At 36.1% G+C, this 23699-nt stretch overlaps 1 protein-coding gene across 7 annotated transcripts in view; it reads left to right on the top strand.

Moving 5' to 3' along the window:
• The window catches only part of TBL1XR1 (TBL1X/Y related 1), a 180988-nt gene extending 157958 nt beyond the window's left edge, over positions 1–23030 (top strand). For all 7 annotated transcript variants that reach the window (XM_078069013.1, XM_078069033.1, XM_078069021.1 and 4 more), the window contains 9 exons: positions 636–699; positions 790–887; positions 2111–2171; positions 9663–9784; positions 9928–10002; positions 13346–13473; positions 14063–14228; positions 17239–17340; positions 18200–23030. In XM_078069013.1, the coding sequence (XP_077925139.1) occupies positions 636–699; positions 790–887; positions 2111–2171; positions 9663–9784; positions 9928–10002; positions 13346–13473; positions 14063–14228; positions 17239–17340; positions 18200–18226 (843 nt within the window). In that variant the 3' untranslated portion in view covers positions 18227–23030. The remainder of the gene's footprint in view (positions 1–635; positions 700–789; positions 888–2110; positions 2172–9662; positions 9785–9927; positions 10003–13345; positions 13474–14062; positions 14229–17238; positions 17341–18199) is intronic.
• Positions 23031–23699: the final 669 nt, after the last annotated feature.

The raw sequence follows: 23699 nt of genomic DNA on the forward strand, positions 1-23699 counted from the left end.
TTCATTAACTATAAAGTCAGCCTACACTCTTTTCTGGCTTTTTTTTTTTTTTCCCCCTAATTGGTAAGGATTTCATATTAAGAAAGAATTAACAAAGGAAAGAAACACTCAATGATATTTAAGTATCTCATCATCTGAAACGGCAATATTGTTTGGCTCACACACAATACAAGCTTCATTTAGACAGTAAAAGATTTAGAGGGAGGACCATATAAAATCTTCTAATCATAACAAAATGTTTTAGCCATTTTTGCTTTTGACTCTATTAAATTCATTTTAAGATTGTGATTTTGGTGTCCTTCCTAGTCTACCCCCCTTCTCCCATCTCGAATCATGTGCATCTGTGAGAATACCGTAGACCTTAGCATGCGTAAGGGTGGTGTTGGTCCTGCTCCAGAGTAGTTCGTGCCATTCTTGAGATTTGGATATAAGGCTCCCACACTGACTAGATGCTGGTTAAATACTAGCTTCATAGCAGTGAAGGGTCTTTTGTAGGTCGTTGGTAGCATTCCCAAATTTTGAAGCAGAGAATGTCAAGATCTACTCTTCCTAGGGTTTAAACATGGAAGTAGTCAAATAACAATTAAATGCCCTTTCTGGATTATATAATTGAAAGAAGTGTGTTTCTCTGACAGAGTGAAGGTACACTTCTAGCAACTGGTTCATACGATGGATTTGCCAGAATATGGACTAAAGATGGTAAATGAAGTATTTTTCTTTTTATATGTTGTTGTTGATCTAAGTTATAAAGCTTGAAGTAATTTTCATGTTTTTCTTTTTGAATATTAGGTAACCTTGCTAGCACGTTGGGGCAGCATAAGGGCCCTATATTTGCATTAAAGTGGAATAAGAAAGGAAATTTCATCCTAAGTGCTGGAGTGGACAAGGTAAAAGAACGTTAAACTAGGTTTTACAAAGGTTAGTGTGTTACAGAGTATACCTGGAAGTCGTGTTTTCTCCTGCCGCTCCTGTAAACAGTAAAACATCTGTTACGGGAAATTCAGGTACGGATTCACGACGACAGTGGGAATGCTCTTAGGTTTTCTGTCAGCTCCTTCGCCAGTTTACTCATCAGAATGCCATTGATCTTTTATCTTTGTGACCACTCATCTTTGCTGGAACAGTGGATGTCATACGTCCCATACTCTGCTTTCTTTCCCTAGTTTCTAGTTTACCTCACCCGTGAAAATGGCTCCGGAGTGATTCCTTGAGAAATCTTAGAGGCAGTCTGTTAGCTGAACTCCTGGTGCTTAATTGAAAATGTAAAAAATGCAGGGTCATTGAAGCTTTTTCCACCTAATTAGGCCGGGAAATATGGCTAGGTTGAAAATACGGCCTTCTTGCTCTTTTGTTTTCTTAGGTCATCCTCTCTACCATACCCCCCAAAATGAATACAGGTCTAAGATGATTTCAGTCCAGCAAAGCGTATGCTCAATATGCTTGTTAACTGAGTCAGTTGTCAGAAATGAAAGTAGAGAAGAAAAAAAAGGAAGAAAAATAAAGGAGGCCAGGAATAGGAGGGAAACGTCCTTATTACTAACCTCTGCCACTGTATAATACTTTACATCCCCAAAGTTATAAAACTACTGATGGGAGAGTATTTAAAGGAACTGTGACTATATCCATTCAGATTTATGTGTCATACTTGGGTATAATATACAAGACATTGTTTTAAATATTGTCAAAATTCAAGCTGCCCATATGTGTAAATGTGAGCTTTTAAAAATCTTAATATTGAAAATTGGTTAATGACTTTATTAACCAAGAATTTGCCTCCTAATAGCTAAAAAAAAATTTGCATTAAATACATTATTGCAGTTGAGTTTCTTAAGCAATGTAATATAATGTCTGGTGGTTTGTAGACAACTAATAGTTACTTGAAGTAAGTTGACTGATGAAAAATCAGGGAAAAATGAAACTACTTAATAGTCATTTTCCCCCTCAGAATGGAGTATACCCTCGTTGTACTATTGGGGATAAAGTAAATGTTTAAAGTAAAATTCACTCTGACATTTCCTGTTGCTTTAACATAGTTAGGCATCTAATTTATGCACCTATGATGAGCTTCTTTTAACCTCTTAATATATTTTTCTTTTCTTTTCAATCTCAGACTACGATTATTTGGGATGCACATACCGGTGAAGCCAAGCAACAGTTTCCCTTTCATTCGGGTAAATCTTCACAATTTACATGAGAACTGGTGCTTCTGTTTTTCTATAATTAAACTTTTAAAAGCATATAATTCATTTAAAATCTTGAAATATCAAATATCGGTCTTGTTACTAATCCTTTGAGGAGTTGATGTTCCATGACTTTCAGATTGTTAATTGTCAGGGGATCATCAAACGTTTTCTGTGAAATGTACCATTAAAAAATCATTTGCAGCCTAGTGCAATTAGGTTGGTATTATCTAATGGTAGGAACATAGATCTTTGAATCAGGTAAGTTTGAATGGCAATTCCACCCCACTTAACAAGCTTTAAGACTGAGCAAGTCATTTAACCTTTCTGAGCCTCATTTTCTCTATAAATGAAGGATAATAATTATACCTATTTGTTAGGATAAAACTAATGTATATAATACAACTTTATAAACTCATACAGATTTAGGTGTTATTTCTCATTTTGGACTCCTGTTTCTAAATCAGTCCTCCTGTGCACATGAACTTAAAAAAATAGGCTTTCCCAGCATTGTTGGAACTTTGGTACTTTAAATGGATTTCTCTTTTAAAAAATAATTTGATACTTAAATACAATAATTCTGCCCCCCTCCCAGTAGTGTGCTCCTTTATCCTTGATACAGAGCCATGCATGCACTATACAACCTGATGGGTAGAGACAGCTGGATTTTAGTACCTGCTCTCTTCTCAGGCTGTTCTCAGGGAGTTTCCTGTTGATCATTATTAAACTAGAACAAGATGCCTAATAACTGCAGTTGACCCTTGAACAACACAGGTTTGAACTGTGCAGGTCCACTTACATATGTGGCTTTTTTTTTCAATAAATACAACTGCAATACTGTAAATTTATTTTCTTTTTTATTATTTTCTGTAGCTTACTTTATTATATGAATACAGTATAAAATTCATATAACATACAAAATTTGTGTTAATCGAGTGTTTCTGTTCATGGTAAGGCTTTCAGTCAACAATAAGCTATTACTAGTTAAGTTTTGGGGGAATCAGAAGTTCAGTGCGGGATTTCAGGGGTGAGAGGGCCTAACCCCTGTGCTGCTCAGGAGTCAGCTAAGTTAGAACAGTAGGACTACTTGATTTCACTGCTTCTTTAAAGATTTTGTTACAGTTGGGAAGAGTTTTGATTTGAAAGCTGACTAAATTTAACTGGTTATTTTCAAATTTTTGGTAACATCCTTTTTCACAAATAGCCAGTGGCACAGCATCACCTTTAAAATTGAAACAACTTCTGACATTCTGGCTTTTTGTCTTTTTCTATTTAGTGTGAATAAACAAGCCAGATAAGGTACAAAATGACTACTGTGTAGTGTCTGGGTAACATAATTGTGCAAGCATCTTGTTAAACAGTTCAGCTTGATTAAGGCTTACCACGTTAATAAGCATTTACACATTAGCTGACCTGTTTTACTTCCACCTTTGTTTCTAGTCCTTACCCAGATAGATTTCTCTTAGGCTTCTGGCTCTTCCACCCAAAAGTTTCTCCTAACTGCTAGGAGTAATGCAAATTCGAAATAAGTTAGCTATGTAACGGAAACCACCTTTGTGTAAGAGATGGTGCTCTTTGTATACATGATCCCATTTAGTCCTGACTACAACCTGATGAGGTCGATGGTATTGAAGTAATTTTACAAGTAAATAAGCTTTTTTTTCCACCCAGGATATTCTTTCTTGCCATGCTTTTTGTTTTTTTAAAACAGCTTTATTGAAGTATAATTGTCATAAAATGGGCTATACCTGTTTAAATTGTACAAATTGGTATGTTTTGACATGTATATACCATCAAAACTATCACCACACTGCAGACAACGAATACACCTGCTAGCTTCAGAAGTTTCCTCCTGCCCCTTTGTGATCTCTCCCCTTCATCCCTAGACAGCCACCCATGGTCTTTCCACACCAGAAATTAGTTTACATTATGTAAATGGAATCATACTTTTTTGGTCTGGCTTCTTTCACTCTGAGAAATTATTTTGCATTTGCTTCAATTGTTGAGTAGTATTTCATTGTGTGGATACACCACAGTTTGTTTATCCATTCACCTGTTAAAGCAAATTTGGGTTGTTTCCATTTTTTTGGGCTATTATAAATAAAACTGCTATCAATATTTATGTATAAGTCTTTGCGTGGACTTGTACTTTCATTTCTCCCGTGCAAATGTCTAAGAATAGAATAGCTAGATTACATGGGAGGTATATGTTTAACTTGTTAATAAACTGCTGAACTGTTTTTCCAAAGCTTACATTTTCCATACTGATGGACATTTTCAGCAACAGTGGATATTCTAGTCCCTCCATGTCCTTGCCAGCACTTGATAAGTCACTTGATAAGTCAGTGTCCTTAACTGGAGCCACTCTAATAAGTGGGTATTAATACCCCATTGTGGTTTAATTTGCATTTCCTAATAACCAGTGACGTTAGAGTATCCTGTCACGTGCTGTAGATTTTACTTGGTGAAATATCTGATCAGATCTTTGGATCTTTAATTTACTGTTTTCTTCTGTTCTTTATGTATTCCGGATACAAGTTAATTAGGTATTTACAAATGCTGTCTTATAGTCTCTGGCTCGTCTTTGCATTGTTTTAACAGTATCCCTCTGTGTCAACTCTATTTCAAAGAAAACAAACCAACAGTATCTCTCGAAGATCAGGAGTTATTAATGTTGATGAGTTCCATAAATTATTTATTTGTTCTTTTATGTATCATGCTTTCAGTGTCAATCTAATTTGCTCTTGTTTTCTATTTGCTTAATGTGGAAGTTGAGGTCACTGATTTGAGACCTTTCTGCTTTTCTAATATGGATATTTAGTGCTATAAATTTACTTCTAATTACTACTAAGTGACATGTCTCTCTGCGTAGCTCTCTAGCTCTCTCTTTTCCAGTAATCTGTCTTATAAATTCCAGCTGCCTTAGTCTCCCTAGATTCTCAGCTTTGTCTCTTCATTCAGGAAATTTATTGATCTCTGCCTAGAGATTCCTCTTCCCTATGCCAAGACCTGGACTTTTTTTCCCCCCAGATTGTAAGCTTGGGCAGTTGTAAAAGGGCACATTGATGGTTGGTTCCCATTTTCTCAGGAACCGCTGTCTTTTATTGCCTGGTGTCTACTGTCTTGAATTATTATCTCATATATTTTGTAAGTTTTCTTGTTTTTTTTTCGGCAGGAGGTAAATTTGGTCCCTACTACTCCATCTTGACCAGAAATGGAAGTCTACCATGCTTTTTAAATTACTATATTTTAATTGCTGTGCTAAATTGTCTCCCATATACACTCTTGCATAAAGCATAAATCATGATTACAGATGAGTTACAATAAGTGGCCATTTCATACCCATTTGTATGGCTAGAAGAAGTAATGTTCATGAGGATATGGAGAAATTAGGCCCTATACTTCGTTAGTAGGTTTGTAAAATGGTACAGTCACTCACTGTGGAAAAACAGTAGGACAGGTCCTCAAAAAGCTAACCATAGAATTACCATATTATGATCCAGCAATTCTACACGTAGGTATACATCCCAAAGACTTGAAAGCAGGGACTTGAACAGATTCTTGTCAATGTTCATAGCAGCATTATGCACAGTGGCCAAAAGGGGGAAACAGCCCAGTGTCCATCAATGGACAAATGGATAAACAAAATGTGGTCTACACGTACAGTGGATTATTATCCAGGCATGAAGAGGAATGAAGTTCTGACACATGCTGCAACATTAGTGAACCTTGTATTCATTATGCTAAGTGAAATAAAGCAGACACAATGGGACAAATAAATAGTATACTTTTACTTATTAACTATCTAGAACAGGCACATTCGTAGAGACAAAGTAAAGATTAGAGGTTCTCAGGAGTGGGGGAAGGGGGAAATGGGGAGTTATTGCTTAATGGCTGCAGAGTTTCTGTTTGGGGTGATGAAAAAGTGTGAAAATAGTGATGGTTGCATAATTAATACCACTGATTGTACACTTAATAAAACGACATTTTATGTTATATATGACCACAGTATTTAAAAATTAATAATAAAATATGCCCAAACCCGTTGAAGTGTACACTTTAAATGGACGAATTTTATAGTATGTGATTTATATTTCAGTAAAGTGGTTTCCAAAAAAATGCAGATGAGTAATAAATGTCTTTCTCTCCTTACTGCATAGGTTCGGTTCATTTGTTACCTTTTTAAATTATGAAGGATGGAGGGGGTAACAAAAATATATCAAAAATAGTAGGACACAAAAATTTTAATCTTAGCTCCAAGATTTTAAAAGATTGTGTAACCCTAGGCAAATTAACTTTTTTTAGTCTTTTTTTATCGTGTATAAATGAGATCAGTAATAGCGAACACACCTCTTACATATCACTTACATAAAAGTGCATTTTGTTGTGAGATGTATTTCTTTTTCTTTTTTTTTTAAGTTTATTTATTAAGTAATCTCTACATCCATCTTGGGGCTTGAACTCAGAACCCCAAGATCAAGAGTCTTGTGCTCTTCCAACTGAGCCAGCCCATAGAGATGTATTTCTTTCCTAAAGAATTTGCATCACCTGGACTCTTTTTATTTTAGGAGTAAGCAAAAAGTAAGGACGCAGGTATTCTTAGATTACACCAATTTTGTAACCCTTGTATTTTATGAGCCAGGTGTATCACAAAGCATAAATCATACAACTCATGTTGCAGCATTCCCCAACTTCCCCCAGTTAGCTTTACTTGGTCCTACGGTTTTGTTTTGTTCTGAACCTAATGGTGTATTTGTTTGAATGCCACTTCTTACTTTCTCAGCCTCCCATCTCCTGTTTTGCAGACAGCTCTGCATCACATTAACATCCTGATGCATCATGACAGATTCTTGGCATTCTTTGTAGCATTTTATTATACTTTCAATTGTTTTCTAAGTTTATTAGATTTTTCAGGCTTTTTCCCCCACCACCTAAGACTAGAACCATTTATTTATCAAAGAAACATTTTATAAAAATTATTTTTGGAATGATATCTTATGTAATAGTATTTAATGTCAAAATGAAAGTGTAGTAGGTATTGAGTCAGATTCCAGGCACAAAAACAGAATCTAAAACAGGTCGTCCAAGAAGGGGAACTTAGTACAAGGAAATAGTTGCAGAAGTGTTGAAAGAACGAAAACCAGAGGACTGTGAGGTACCCCGGAGTGTAAGAACTGCAGAAAACCTAAGACTATAGAGAAGGCAGGATCCCTCTGGCCAGTGGGAATTAGAAGGGGAGAAACAAGAACTGCCTGGCAAGAACAGGCACCTTGGAGTAACTGTTGCCACTGCCAGACACCCAGCCTTAAAAGAGAGATGAGAGCAAAATTGCCTGTCTTCTCTGTTTCTCTTGGCCTTGGGCTCTCGACAGTGTCTCCCACTGTATGAATCCATCTGGAAACCAGTAGGCACAGGAACCTGGGATATGTAATTTGCAGGAGTCCACCCACTGTGTGTAGAGCATAGCAGGACAGAGTGTGGTAAGGAACGGCCCTGAGAACAAGCAGACAATGAACAGGACAGTCATCGACATGCATCTAAGGTGATGCGATGTGTACACACAGCAGTAGAGTTCATACATAATGCTCATCAAAGTTGGCCTGTGCTTTTGTTTACTGGCTGATTTAAGTTGGATACTCCCAGAAGCAGACCTGGAGCCAAGCATTTGAGTGACGTGATTTATTAAGGAAACACTCTCAGGAGAAACAAGTGAGGAATTGTAGGGATTAGGATGGAGAAGAGGGCCCAGCCTCAACCTGATCCAGGCAGGGCTTTGGAGTGTTTATTACACGTTGGAGTTTTTCTCATCTTGAACCACACGCTAGATTTTTGAATCTCCCCCTCTTTCCCCCAAACCCAACTACATACCACCAGCCATTGGGTACTAGCCATTTTTGGCCGGGGTGGGGGAGGTGGCGGTGTTGGAGACAGCAGCAGAACAAGGCAATTCTCTGAAGAAGTTTACCCTGGGAGCCCTTAGCACCAAAACACTCAGAAACTGGGAATCGGTCACAGAGCACAGGTAAAGAGGGTCTGCAAAGGAGGGAGCGTGCAGACACTTCTGAAGGCCTGTTGCCTATGAAGGTAGTAGAATACAGCCTGCTCCTCACTCTGCTCGCTTGGCTTATCAGTCTAACGGTGCTCAGAATACCTATTTGTAATATGCTCAGTGTGAAAACAGCCAGTTACTATGATGGATACATAACAATGAGGAAGTGGTTTGTTTTTTCTTTCCCATACACACAAGTTCTGACCTCCTTCATTGAATGCTTTATATCTCTAATAATGGGAATATACAGGTTTACTTTAATTTCCTGTCTCCCCCTTGTCTCTTAGTGTTTGCTCTGAATGGTAACCTTGTTCTGCAGAGGGCTAGAACGTCCATTTTTCGGCTTGATAAGCTGCAGGATCTCTGTTGGAGCCAGTTTGGTCTGCCCTTGTAGTGCAAAGCAGCCATGATACGTAACCGAACGAACTTGTCTAGGTTTTAATGAAATTTTATTATAAGGACACTAAAATCTGAGTTTTGTATGATGTTCACATTCATAGGTCTTCTTTTGATCCTGTGTCGTCTTTTGATCCTCACCCCCAGCCAAATGAAACGCAAAAACTACCCTTGGCTAATGGGCCGTCGCGTCCACACTGCTCTAAATCCAGTGCTGTGTGCTCTGTTGCCTCACCCAGTTACTTGCTGCCACTGTGTTAATCTGCATTACTAATTAGAGAGCCTTTGCACCTTGCGGCAGGGGGAGATGAAAAGAAAGACTCTCCAGTCATACCAGAGCTAAAGTAACTATTAATAGCCAGCTTTTGGGTGTCTGAGGTTTTAAATTCAGTGACGTAGGTTTTAAGTGATATTTGACAAGAATCAGAAGAAAATGTATTTGCGATCATCTGCAATATTCCACTTATCAGATGGGTGGATTGGAAATTATTCAGCATAACATTTGTCTAACTTGTCATTTACAAAGTCCTTTTCACATGCACCATCTCACTTGATCTTCACAGTATCCTTGTGTATTAAGCTTAAAGGTTTTATCCCCTTTTTTTAGATGAGGAAAATAGCATGAGAGGTTAAATGACTTGCTTGGGGCCCAATGGTTAGGGAGTGGCAGAACCAAGCTCCCTTGTCCATTGACACTCAAGAGAATTTTAGAAATAAAAGGAAGTATAACATCACTTTTAAGGGTTTACAAATGCGATACCAAGAATGCAGTGCTAGTCATTCATAGAGGAAGCTCTCAGGAAGCCTAGTCACCTGTGTTACTTTCTGTTAGGCTGTGTCTCACATAGAGACAACTGAACGGGAATTTAATATTTGTGATATTTAGATGCCTTCATTTTTAAAAATTCTAAAAATTATAAAGTAAAATGCTTAGGTTCCCGTTACCACACTTAACATCAGAGCGTGGTTTAAAACTAAAGCTCCTAGCTTTCAGTACATGTGGAATGAATGCAAACCTAGCCCTTTTTCCTTTTCAGCACCAGCACTGGATGTTGATTGGCAGAGCAACAACACCTTTGCTTCTTGTAGTACAGATATGTGCATTCATGTCTGTAAATTAGGACAAGACAGACCTATTAAAACATTCCAGGGACACACGGTGAGTAGCCTTCCCCCCCCCCTTTTAAAGTGGTTATGATGAGTAAGTAATACTACAGAGTGGTTTTGAAGTATGTATGTTTAAGATCCAAAGAGCAATCCAGTCTATAAAATGAAAATGTGAATATTTACTGTTATTTTTAGAATGAAGTAAATGCTATCAAATGGGACCCAACTGGCAATCTTCTGGCCTCCTGTTCTGATGACATGACTTTGAAGGTAATTCGAATAGTGGGGAGACATGCAGTGGAGGTGTCACCAAGAATGGGTGCTCTGGCCATTTTTAGATCATTTAGAATGTCTCTTATAGTTCCTTGAATGCTTAAACCTGGGTCAGGATTTAACTCTACTTTTTAATAGTGAATCATTGTTTTTTATATTTTATTTTGTAAAGTATTTCAAGTGTTTAAATATAGCAAATAAATTCTACTTAGAAGAGTGTTTGATAGGAATTGTGGTGCTAAGAAACCTGCTGTCTTGTCTTCACTTCTAGAAGGTCATATACTGGTGCAATTAAAGTTTATTTGCACATGTAAAAATTTGACTAATAAGTAACAGATCTTTGTAGCATTCGTGGATTTTGCTGAAATTCTGTGAACTGTATAAATTTGATTTTGTGGTGTGAATGTATATCATCCTTGCTGGGAAGCTGATCTTATAGCAGAGAATGCTTAGTTGGTGAGTGAGCCTTGCTGACATGCCAGCATCGGCAGCTCGACATGGGTTTATGTTTTTCTTGTCAGTGTGACTAAAAGCAAAACTAACACCTTGCACCTGTGCACATCACATTTAGAGAAAAAAAGCATTTTGAGGTAAAGAACAACCTAATACAAATCTCCAGTATTAATGAAGCTTTGAGCCCTTTCCTGCAACATAGTAACTCTCCTGAAAATAATTTTATCCTTGACTCTGCAATGCCCACGACTGCGGATGTGGTGACCCTTAAGATGGAGGAATCATGAGGGAAAACTGCTTTTCCTCCTGTGAACAGACTAAATGTAATCTTGGTAACCTGGTGGGATTTTTCCCTTAAATACCTGCTGTGTTTTTAGTCATACAGTTTTCTCAAGCCTGGGCTCCCTTGCAGACGTTGATAGTAAAAAGGCTTTTCTTAATGCTTTTGTCTGAGTTTACTTTGCATGCACGTGCATTGCAGTCATAAAATGAAAGCCTTGTGGAACAGAGTATGGCATGTATGTGGAGTTGAAAGGCCAGTGGCTGGGGAGTCTACTGAGCAGTTAGAGAAGTTTGGACTAGAAAGTGTTAGCTTTTTGTCCTAACAATAATGAAAGGTCAGAGTTTTAAAGGAGAAACGAGATGGGTCGATATTGTGTAGTGGAGCCAAATTCTGAGAACAAGGAACAGGAGTCAGAAGATCATGCAAAACCTGAACAGTGATTTGAGCCAGGCAGGTGGAGGTGCTGGGTGGGCCTGGTGCTCCAAGAAGAACTCTACCCTTGGCATAAACATTTGGGACTTCTCTGCAGGTGGATGGTCATTCAGAGCCACAGACTTGGATGAAGTTGTGTAGGGAGAAAGGACAGAGTAAGGAATGAGGGGAACCTTAGAAATAGAAAGTCTTAAGAACTTAACTCCCAATAATTACCAGCTCAAGAGGAACAAGCTTCCAAAAGGAAACTGAGGAGGAATGACCCAAAGGGATGGAGAGTATTCAGAGAAGAATGTTTCAAGGGAGGGTGATGGATAGGAGTGGTTAACAGTGGCAATGCTATTGAAAGGTCAAATGAAATAAGTTTTGAAACATATTTTGGGGGCTTATTTACATGGAATTATAAATGTCTAGGATCCAAAAACATTATGGGTTTGCTTCATTATCTCTTATTAGGTACATTGCAGACATGTGAAACACACCTAATTTTTGTGAGCTCTTTTTGTTGTTGTTGGCAGTTGGGTTTTTATGTGTGTTTGTGTTTGGCAAGATTTACTCCCATGTCTTTACTGAATGATTTTGCCAGAAGTACTCTCAGTGTAGGTTTCTTTACCTCTGTACACATAGGTTTTCAACTCAAGCAAGGCTAATTATTCTCTACTCATCATTTTAACCTTATTGCTTTGTTATTTTTCATGGTTGGTTCTGTATGAGTCATTTTCTAAACTTTTATTATGGTAACAAAACTTAACATGAGATCTTTTTAATCAGGCTTTTAAGTGTACGGCACAGTATCGTTATCTATGGGCACAATATTGTAGATTTGTAGAGCTGAAATTTACACTTGTCGTTTTAGCTGGTCCCCCTCTCCTCTTCCCCTCAGCCTCTGGCAGCTACCATTCTTTTCTTGGCTTCCGTGAATTTGACTCTTCTAGATACCGCATATAAATGGAACCATGCAGTATTTGTCCTTAAGTTCAGGAATTCCTTTTTTTTTTAAGGCTGAATGATAAATACTCCATTGTATATAATACCACATTTTCTTTATCCATTCATCCATTGATGGACACTTGGGTTGTTTCCATATCTTAACTTTTGTGACTAATGCTGCAATGAACAGGGAGTGCAAATATATTTTTAAGACCCTGAATTCAGTTCTTTTGGATAAATACGCAGAGGTGGGATTGCTGGATAATATGAAAGTTCTGTTTTTATTTTTTTGAATATCCTCCCTACTGTTTTTCATAGCACCTATCATTTTGCATTCCCGCCAACAGTGTACTACAAGTGGTCTAATTTCTCCACGTCCTTGTCAACATTTATTGTCTTTTTTATTTTATAATAAAATCCTAATAGATGTGAAATGATATCTGTAGTTTTTATTTGCATTTACCTTATGGCTAGTGACATTGAGCATCTTTTCATATACCTATTGGCCGTTTGTATATCTTCTTATAAGAAGGGTCTGTTCAAGTCATTTGCCCATTTTTAAATTGGATTATTAGGGTTTTTGCTATTGAGTTGTGGGAGTTCCTCATATATTTTCAAAATTAACCCTTTATTTATAGATACATGGTTTGCATATTTTTTCTCCCATTCTGTCATTTATCTCTTTATTGTTCCCTTTGCTGTGCAGAGGCTTTTTAATTTTATATAGTCCCATTTGGCTTTTTGGTTTTGTTTTTGTTGCCTCTGTTTTAGTGTCATACAGGAATATATTATTTGCACGTTGCTTATCTATTTGCCTTTCTCTGTTACAAAATATTTTCTGATTCTAAATCCTAAGAAGAATTTGTAATCTACATCTTTTATTTAAGGGACAGTGTTAAAACTAAAGCCTTAAACATTTTAGGATCATTACCCAAGGGATTTACTAATGTTAAAGTTTGTACCATCTGAAGCTCTCAGAGTTAATCTTAGAACTACAGCTAATTCAATCTTGAAGCCTCAGAATAGTGAACATTTGGAAAGGACTTCAAGCTAATTTGTCATTTTTAAAAGAGAGATAAATATTAAATATATTCTACATTTTAATTTCTTTGCAAATATTCCCTTGATCTGTAATCATCATTCTGGTTATACTGCTGATATTTCAGATTGGCCCAGTAGTATTTTTAAATGTATCCTTTGTATGGGAAAATATAATTACATATGTTTTTCTTTTTTGCTCAGATATGGAGTATGAAACAAGACAATTGTGTCCATGATTTGCAAGCACATAATAAAGAAATTTATACTATCAAATGGAGTCCAACAGGGCCAGGGACAAATAATCCAAATGCCAACCTTATGTTAGCAAGGTAATATTTATGTTTCACTCTTCCTTTTATGAGTCTTCCACACAAAAAGCTTCTAATAAATACGACAGAGTTAGGAAAGATTCCATGAAATGGGAATGTATCCTGCAAAGATTGTTTTTTTGATGGGAACATTTAAACTTGGAGTTTTATTCTTATTTCAGGCCATAATGGATTTTTATATCTGGAGTTAGCAAATATTTACTGATGATATCAGATATTGATTAAAACTCAAGTAATTGAGGCATAGTGCAATAAAGTTTCTTCAGCATTAAAAAAAAAATAAAAATATAGTCAATACATTGTTCAGAACCATGGATCAGTCAATATAAAAGAATTATTTAAAGAGCAAAGGAATGCAGTGAATTTAGCTCATTTTGTTTTTTCAATTCAGGGACTCGGAGATGCCCTTAAAGTTCCTTTTCTCCTATATAGCTTTGCTTCCAGAACACTTGCTTCCTAACAGCCCAATCTGCGTCTCATAAGGAATTTGTGGCTAGCTACTAGAAATGGCTGAACATTATAGATTGGGGGTGGGGCATGGGAGATATTTCATTACTTATAAAGTCAATTTTGTTGCCTCCTTTGTCAGTGCATCCTTCGATTCTACTGTTAGATTATGGGACGTAGACCGAGGAATTTGCATCCATACTTTGACAAAACACCAAGAGCCTGTGTACAGTGTGGCTTTCAGTCCTGATGGCAGGTACCTGGCAAGTGGTTCTTTTGATAAATGTGTGCACATCTGGAACACACAGGTATGTCTCAGTTATTTAAATCATCACCTGCTTTCATAGTTACTGAGAAGCACTTGCCTATATAAATTCTCTTTTCTCTTTTGGTTGTCATTCCTTTTATGACATTAGTTCAATCCTTAGTTTTTAAATGAGTACTTTTTTTTAATTTACAAAGACTGAAGCCAGTTGAAGTTAATATTTTCCTAATGTAGACCAGAATTTACAAATAAATTTAGATTCTTGTTTTATTTTTTTTTCAAGTTTGCTGACCTAAAATGTGAGAGTTTAAGATGCATGTTTAGATAAATGATATAGTTTCTTTATTTTTCTGAAAGACTTGTTTTTGAAGGAGCTATATATGAGCAATTAATAAAATGTACTAAAGGACAAGATTTTATGGCTGAACACAGTGATTTATCAGGAATAAACTTAAAACTATATTACCTTTGTAGGGACAGTAGTATAGAGAGATCCTTTCCTAAAAATGCAGAAGACAGCCAGTTGCTGTAATTTGTTTCATCTTCTCAACCTTTTTAGTGTTTATGCTCCACGTACTGTTTTTTTAGTAGCAGTCGCTTGACTCCCCTGCCCCATCAGTGATCACTTCTTAGGTGGTCGTAGTACACCCATAATCAGTTACTGTGAGCTCTTTCTTTTTGTGTAGCTGATCATCATAGTTGGTCAGACTGTTCTGCATAAAGCATCATTTTCAAGTATCATTCAAATGGTCCCCCCTAAACACTGAAAAGGTATCCACTGGGAAGTCTTAGAGCTCCCATTTTCTTCTTGATCCCCTACAAGTAACTATTAACTTCTCTTTCATTCTTCCTGACATTTTTTGTGAATAGAAGTTTTAACGTTGTCATTTTTATACTCAGTTTTATTTTTTAATTTATATTTTTAACCCCCTTGGAATTGATTTTTATATGTATAATCTGAGGTAGAGGTCTAATTTTATATTTCTAATGGATAGCCAGTTGTTTCAACACTATTTACCCCTTTGCTGTCTCATAATGCCACTTCTTTCATATACCACGTTCTTATTGTGGTTTATTTATGGATTCTCTTGTACCGCATTGATAGACATTTGTATATACCTGCATCATTAGCATAGTTTTAATAACTAACTTTATAGATCCCCCCTCATTAAGTCTTTTTTCTCCCTTCATTAAAGTTTTATAATTTCTTTATGAAGATCTTTTTTCTTAATTTATTCTGAAGTGCCTTACGGATATTATTGTTAGCCATGAATGACGTCTTTTTAAAAATACATCCCTTTTACTTACTGGTTGTTGGTTGTGTTTGGAACATTACAAATTTTGGCATATTGAAACTGAGTCCATCCACCTCTCTGAGCTTTCTTACTAGTTTTAATAGTTTAGGTTTCCCCTTGACTTCCCTTTAATCTTTTTGTTATGATTGAATAGCAGAGACTTTCTAAATATAATCTATAGATAATCTGCCTGTTGTATACATTTTCAGTCACTTATTTACTCCGTTTGGGTATAGAAATGTAGGATTCTAATGGAGGATACTGGTAGGCTCTTAGGGGCATTTGAGCAACTATCCATGCTATTTAGATGTATCACTATTGTGTTATCAAAAAATACCATTTTACTTTTTTAAGTTTGAAAATCGTAAGATGCATCTAGCGAGTTTTTAGTGCAGTCATTGCCTTTTTGTCATATATAAATCTAGTTTTTTCTTTCCTCATTTGGATTATCATCCATATGATATGTTACCTAAGCATTTCACAGGTCAGTTGTTGAAGTCTGGTCTGAACATATATATACAGATTTGAGTACTGCTGTTAATCCATTGATTTTTGTTAGTGTTATAGCTCTAGCTTGTTGACCATGCTGTTTTGGTTCAATTATAGCCTAATTTGAGCTTAGAAATTGGTAAGTGCTTTGGAAAGAAAGTTGGTTTTTTTAAACCCCAGAGCTTACTGTCCTGTAGATTTTTACTTTCCTGTACATCAACAGATTTTAGATTTTGTGGTGCCACTCCTTTCTCCTAATTAACCATGGAAATACACTCACAACCCACTATACTCACACTTCATTCATGTTTTAAATTGTAAGAAACTTTAGGTAGGGGGAAGAGAACAGTTGGCCCTTTCTGATGTGATCAGCTGTAGCAGTGCACCTATGCAGTATTAGCCGAATGACTTTGAAGAGGAAGGCAAGGGAAAAGAGAGTTCTGGCTTAGTAATTACATTAGGATTGGCTGTCCAAGGAGGTATTTACAATGTACATGTCTTGCTGCCATGTTTTTAGGTAGATCTGCTACCTCTAGTTTGACCTTTTTAGGTTATCATAAAGCTGAGAGATAACTTCTCTGCCCTGTCAGGGCAGAAAACCAGAAGCATATTTTTCATTATTTTCCAGTTTCTCACCGCAGAGCCTCTGATCTTTGCCCTGTTTAATGACTGGTTTCCTAGGAGAATATGTTTTTTAACTGAGTTTTAATTATTCAGTGGGTAGCTGAATGATTTTGGTTTCCTTTTTTTTTTTTTTTATCTCCTCTAGTTTAGGGGCTTCTCAGTAAATATAGAGTAACTAACAGACTTACACTGGAATTGTCTTTACTAGTTTATTGTACTTTCTCTTTAGGATATTTTATCAAAGAAATTCTGACTTCATTTTGTCTCTCTACATGTTAGCCAAACTCATGCACCCTTCAACAACAGCAACAACAATTTATTTCAAGTCATGCATTGAATGTTTGACTCCATTGTTAACTGTATCAAAGAGGCCAGAGATAGCTAAGAATGATTATCAGTACTGGAGAAACTGAGTGTGTGTGTGTGTATGTGTGATCTGTTGAGATCAGGCAAGTGTTACTTATCATTTTATAGAAGGATCATCATCGCATTTCTAGTGTTTGAAAACTTATAATTTGTTTTGGAGTCAAAGCTAAATTCCATCTCTGATTGCTAGAAATAATGCCATATAATATTTTACCTCAATAATTTGGATTTCTAATAATATATGTTCCCATTTTTAAGAATCTGTGTTTTCATTTTTAGACAGGTGCTCTAGTTCACAGCTATAGGGGAACAGGTGGAATTTTTGAAGTTTGCTGGAATGCAGCAGGAGACAAAGTTGGAGCCAGTGCGTCAGATGGTTCAGTAAGTAGAATGAAGTGTTTCCAAGGGGGTGGGTGTTTAAGCGTAGTAAATAAATGTGGCTTATTGTGGTTGCGACTACAAAAGTCTTCTTTTCAAAATACGTATTATGGCATTGATCTTTTTTACTGGAGGTTGTATATTTTTCATGTTTATTTCATTGAAATAATGTAAACAAAATATAGGCTGTGTTTGCCAAAAGAGTATCTTCCTAACCAAGAAATGGTTATTTTTAATGTAAACCTTTGTTAATGAAATTGAGCGTAGAACAATACCACGCTGAGAGAGATTTGCATTTTCAATGCCTATTTCTACCTTGTCTTCCTTGCAGAAGAGTGTTGGTGGCCCAGGGCAGGGGGAGTAGAGGCAGTTGAGTCCTGCATTGAGGAATGTGTGATACTGAGAGACTTTCAGGATGAGGTTGGCCAACTCTTTATAGAAATCCTAGTTTTGGCTTCCAAAGCTCTGAAGGCAAAGGGAAAATGGAGAGGGTGTTAGCCATTAGCTGTTTTCTGAAGCTGTAGCTTAATATAATCTGAGGTCGCTTTCATTTAGGCCCAAAAGCGCTAGGAAATGGTCCATGTTGAGCATATTTTTTTCTATTTTTTAATTAACAGAGAGTAGATCTTCAAAATTTTAGCCATGGTTCTTTATAGTGTTAGCCCATAGTGGTTTCCTCCATCTCTTAGACGATTTGTCTGATTTCTGTTGGTTAAGTGCCCAGTGCCATGATCATTGTTGCTTTACCAGTTTTGTGAACTAGAAAGTAAAAATAGATTTCAAACTGTACTATAGAAACGTTAAGCTAAAAATGTACAATGAAATTCTTAACACACTGGTTGATTATTTTAATTTCTTACAGGTTTGTGTATTAGACCTTCGGAAATAGCGCTACTAGTTGGAAGCCATGGACCGACTATGAATGTGTACATAGCCAAAATGACTGTCCCTGACCCATGTACTGCTATAGTCCCACTTGAACCATGGCCAGTCCACTACAGCCAAATCTAAAAGAAATATATACATACAGTGTATATAAACAAAATTGCACCCTGAAGATGACAGAATTTTGTCACAGCTTGTGAATTCTGTTCACCAAGTGCTGGAATCTAATCTGCTGTGCCCCTAAAATAGCATTTAGAAGTTTTGGATATGAAAAACAGAAGAGAGAAAGAAATATGCGTTATAAGAGCAGCCCATATGTGTACCAGTTTTTGGATACTAATGACAGCCTTGTTTCTCCCCTTTGAATCAGAAGACACCATGGATTAGATTCTTTTTTCCCTTCGGTAGTTGAGCAGTTTGTATGTACAGAGAAAATGGACTTACAAAAACTCGCAGCAGTAGTTTGTTCTTGCTTTTAAACTTTGTTTTTGGTTTTAGTTTATGGATGCATGAAGTAAGGGAGTGAATCAGTTTCTTGTTTATATTTTTTTCACCTTTTAAACAAAAAATTCTTAAAAATATTTTAATGCATTCTTTTGAAGAGATAGATGTTTGGTACATTTTATGGCTCCCAGAGCATATATTCAGTTGGTGCATGTTGTGGAAGGGGGAATTGGAAATTGAATGAAAACTATATGGCTTTTGGTCATGTCAATCTGTAAGACACATCAGTAAAAGGATATTATGCTCTGTTTTTTTTGTTTGTTTTGTTTTTTTTGTTTTTGTTTTTGTTCTTTTTTGGTGATGTGGCTTAAATGCAATAGTTTCTTTTTTGGGACATATTTCTGCCAATTAAAGACTAGAAGGGCACAATTTTTTTTTTTTTAAATACCATAGAGAAGATGCATAAAAAAAAAATCTTCTGATGTTTTGTAGCCATAACTAAATTATGGTTAAAATGTGCACTATTGTGAAAAGGAGCAAAGTAGGTTTGGGGTTTTTTTTGTTGTTGTTTGTTTATTTGTTTTGCTTTGTTTTTTTAAGAGATTAAAATGTTTCTGGATAAGGATTAGCTTCTCAAAGTGTCCATCATTCTGTGTAGAAGCTTAAATATGTAATGTAACCAAACTCCAGTATTAAAAATCTCTCATGTTGTTTTTCTTTATACAAAGCAAGATAACGGCATATAACACTGCCATTACATGGCACAATGTTTGCTACCTTAGTTTAAAAACAATCTTTAAAACAAAAGACTTGCTTCAAGGTGTTTTTAAATAGCAGTGATTCAGAATTTAAAAAAAAAAAAAAAGTATAATTGCACTAAGCTCCCTGCTGCTCTTATTCTGCGTTCGTGGTACTTGTGACTACATTTTTTTCAAATACGGATAGATTTAAGCTGCTATTTTTTTTTTCTCAGTAATCACTACTATATCATGTTTTACTCTGTTTATAATATCAAGTATTTTCTGAAAGATATAGGTATCAGAGCAAACCTCTTCTTGTGTTCATGCAACTAGAAGCTAAAATACACAGAATTTGCAAATGATGGCATGGGGCTGTGTTTGTACGTGTGACTAACGGGGTTTGTCATGATTAATGTAAGTATCCACAAGTGTCCATTTTGAAGAGAATAGTCAAATTTATATCTCAAAGATTTTAATTAAGGAGTTGCTTATTATTAAGCTTAGCAAATTTATAACACTATTTCCGTCACTAATTGTTTTGAGGCCTTTACTACTAAAATTTTAACCTGTGTTCTAAATGGAAGTAGAAAGCGATTTAACCCAAGTAACGCAGCTTTGATTTTCAGCATTTGTTGTTTTGCTACATTACAAAACAGCATTGATTGAAGCAAGTCTTGGTTTTACTAAGGTAGGATAGCATTTGCTATTGATAAAGAGAATAAATACACTTACTTTCACAATACATTGTTCTATGTACCCCAGTTATTGTTAGTGGGGACTATGATACTGTAATAATCTTTTTTAAGACTTCCATGCAGAGAGGCAGTCATTCATGATGGTTTTGTGCCAGCTGGTTTTGGGGTTTGGGATCACATTATAGATATTTAGAACTATTACCCTGTGACTTACGTAGGAAACCTAACATGCTGAGTATCTGGCACTTGAAATCCTGCTTTTATTGCTAGAGGTCCACATCTGTGGTTGACCTCTGTTGTTGTTTAAAAAAAAAAAATAAATAAAAATTTAAAAATCTGTGCAATAATTTTTAAATGTGCTCCCAGGAATAGACACAAATGTTTTGAGTAGGTTTAAGCTGCATTTTCCTTTAGTGATGCATCTGTCAATTGCACTGAATTTAAATCTGAAAGTCAGAGGTGATTACTGATAGTACTTTTACTTTTGTATTTTGATATGGACAGTTTACTCGTACTCGCCCCCCCAGCTGATTAAGAGGTAGTCCAGAAGTTCTGCAGTATAGCTACCAGAGCAGACAGCTACACTTTGATGGTATCGTCACCTTTTCTTCCTTCCTTCCTTCCTTTCTTTTGTTGTTGTTTTTTTTTTAATCTTTAGCTATTTTACGTAAGCATAGTAGCCACAATAGGACATATGAGAGATTACAAACACAGAGCTCTATTATCCTGAAGTCTTGGGTCTCTTAAGTACAAACCTTCCCGGAGGGTACCCGTTCTGTGGGCTTGGGTTCTTTGTGCGCATGCAGTTGCCTGTTTTGCTGCTGTCCTTGACGTCATCCCTGCCTGCTGATGTGCCACGATGCTGCCCCCACGGACGACAGTAAGACTGCCTCTGCTGTGAGCAGCAGCTTGACTGTAAGAGACCACGTTTCACGGCCTGCATAATTCTGTATTTGAGGTTCTCGGCTCGTTTTTCCTTCCTTTTTTTTCTGAGCGCTTACTCCTGAAGATCAACTGATTGCAGTGGATTTTCCGTGGTGTTCATTGTGTATCGTTGTATAAGCCGCTGTACGAAACTTACAAGGAAAAACAGAAAGGAAAACTTGCATAAACAGAGTACTCACTGATTAAGGTAGAATAAGGAAAGAGCAGCTGTTGCTCTTACACCTCATCCAGGAATAGCCTCTTTTCTTCTCCATGTAGGAAATCCCATACGTTCTTGTATCTGTTCCAATCCCCGTTTCTGTCACTGATCAGGTACCATCATTGACTTTCAAACGACTTTTAGAAGTGGTGACTTTTAATTTCCTAATAGATTTTAGAGTATATTGAATTCTGTTTTAATTAATAATTCTCTAGGTAAGTATGTTTTAGGATTAAACACCTTTTACAGATACTGAAAGTGCCTCCTTTTGTGGTGTAAAAAACAAATTATGGTGCAAAAAGTAATTATTAGATTGAATTACATGAAGGTTTTTTGCTTTTTGACATATAAAAATGTCAAGAGAAAGGCCAAAGATTTGTACTTTTTCACTTATAAAGCACTCCTTTTTTCCTTAGACTTCTTTCTGTCAAATTAGATTTAATGAGAGAGTACTATTTTTAAGGAGCTGTTTATGTAGAATGATTTTGTTAAGAGTAATGTAAACTATTATTGCATAGAGGCCTGAAGAGGAGTATGCATTTTTGCTATTTAAAGGAATCACAAATGACTGTCCTTATGTGAGCAAAAATGTTAAATTTTACTAGGTAAGCAGAAAAATAAGTCTCAAATGCAGTGCTGTTTACTCTCTTCAAAACCGTTTTCATCAACTTAAGCACATTGTACATTTCTATAGAACCTGCATTTACTCTCACATGCTAAGGGTGGTGCTTGCGTTTGGTGAATTACTGTTGACTGTTTCCACAGAAATTCTATTTCAGTGGACCAACATTGTGGCATGGCAGCAAATGCCAACATTTTGGGGAATAGCAGCAAATCTACAAGAGACCCTGGTTGGTTTTTTTGTTTGTTTTTGTTTGTTTTTCCTTCTGAATCAGCAGGGATGGAAGGAGGGTGGTAGGGAAGTTACGAATTAACTCCTTCCGGTAGTAGCTCTGAAGTATCACATTCAATATCAATTTTTTTTAACATGATTCTAGTTAAATGTAGAAGAGAGAGAAAAAAGAGGAAGTGTTCACTTTTTTAATACACTGATTTAGAAATTTGATGTCTTATATCAGTTCTCAAGTATTAATAGCATTCTTTTATTTCTGCCTTTACGTTGACAGTGTTGAAGCAGGGTGAATAACTAGGGCATCTTTTTCTTTCCTAGTAAACTGTTTTACGATGTTTTCTTTGGAGTTTCTGCATAAGTTCAAGAAAACATTCTGCATGTTGTATCTAAGTCAGATGTACTTATCCATCTCATTAAAAGCAAACACAGACTGCATTTTGTGGCTCTGTGACCCCTAAATACAGAAGCAATTTTCTCCTTTCCTGACTTTGACATTGTAGCTATGATGTTCTCATTTTGATTTTGGCAAATCCTTTGGGTCTAATTCTGTGAGCCTACCTATAGCACTGGATTAAAATGTCTGCATCATTTCTTTAGTTATCCAGTTAACTTAAAACTGTTGTAAAAGTGTAAACCAGCCCATGACAGTTTTTTGTACGTGTTAAAGAACGTTCTTGTTCAGTTTTCATGATTCTTGTGTAAGGAAGACTGATCCAGATGTTCTCTGCTGTCCTGGACCATGTTAATTACACTCACGATGTACTTTGGTTCCACATCACAATGATTTGTCCCCAATGACCCTTTTATCCTTTCTAGGCACATTTTTGTTGTTGTTGTTGTTGTTGCGGTTTCCCTTTGCATTGTATTGCTTTGACAACTGTAATTTGAATCAGATCTGAAAGAGGTCCAGAATAAAATATATTTTGATATTATGTTGGCTGTGTACATATATGAAACCTTTGATATCTATGTAGTTTGTATAGACTATTTACTAGTCAAGTAAAGAGAGAGGGATGCTATTTCTTGTTTACAATTTCTTGTTTACATTTTAATTGCATTTACTCCTCCAATGTTCTATTGTAGAATAAACTTTTTTTGCTCTGAGTTAGCCTTCATGACATATAGCATGTCTATTCTCTCCCACACTGGTGTTTAATCAGTTATGACAACTGCCATCAGAACCCAAACCACTGTTTTCCGTAAGTGTGTTGTTTTCTAAGATAGATACTTTAAAGTAAGCCCGTAGATAAAATTACAAATTTTACTATTTTATTACTTGTCACAGGAGATGAGATTTTTTAAATGAAGGGATTATTTACTATTTTTATTAAAGAATAATAGAGCATTTAATCAGCTAAGAAGTAACAATCATTTTCGAATTATTTTGGAAAATAATGCTGTATTTAAAGGACATTGTTCTCACGTGAACTAAAAGAGACCTCAGATTCATTTGAGTTGAGCACAAAACCGTGTGTATATATACGTTGCTGAAGATTTTAGGGCAGGACTCTCAACTTCCTTAGTGACATTTTTTTCTTCATATAAACCTATTCTAATTTAATAGTTTTCTTCCTTAGCTAGTTGCTTATGTTGCTAACAAA

The sequence above is a fragment of the Halichoerus grypus genome, chromosome 1 (assembly GCF_964656455.1).
Source record: "Halichoerus grypus chromosome 1, mHalGry1.hap1.1, whole genome shotgun sequence".
NCBI classification, from domain to species: domain Eukaryota; kingdom Metazoa; phylum Chordata; class Mammalia; order Carnivora; family Phocidae; genus Halichoerus; species Halichoerus grypus.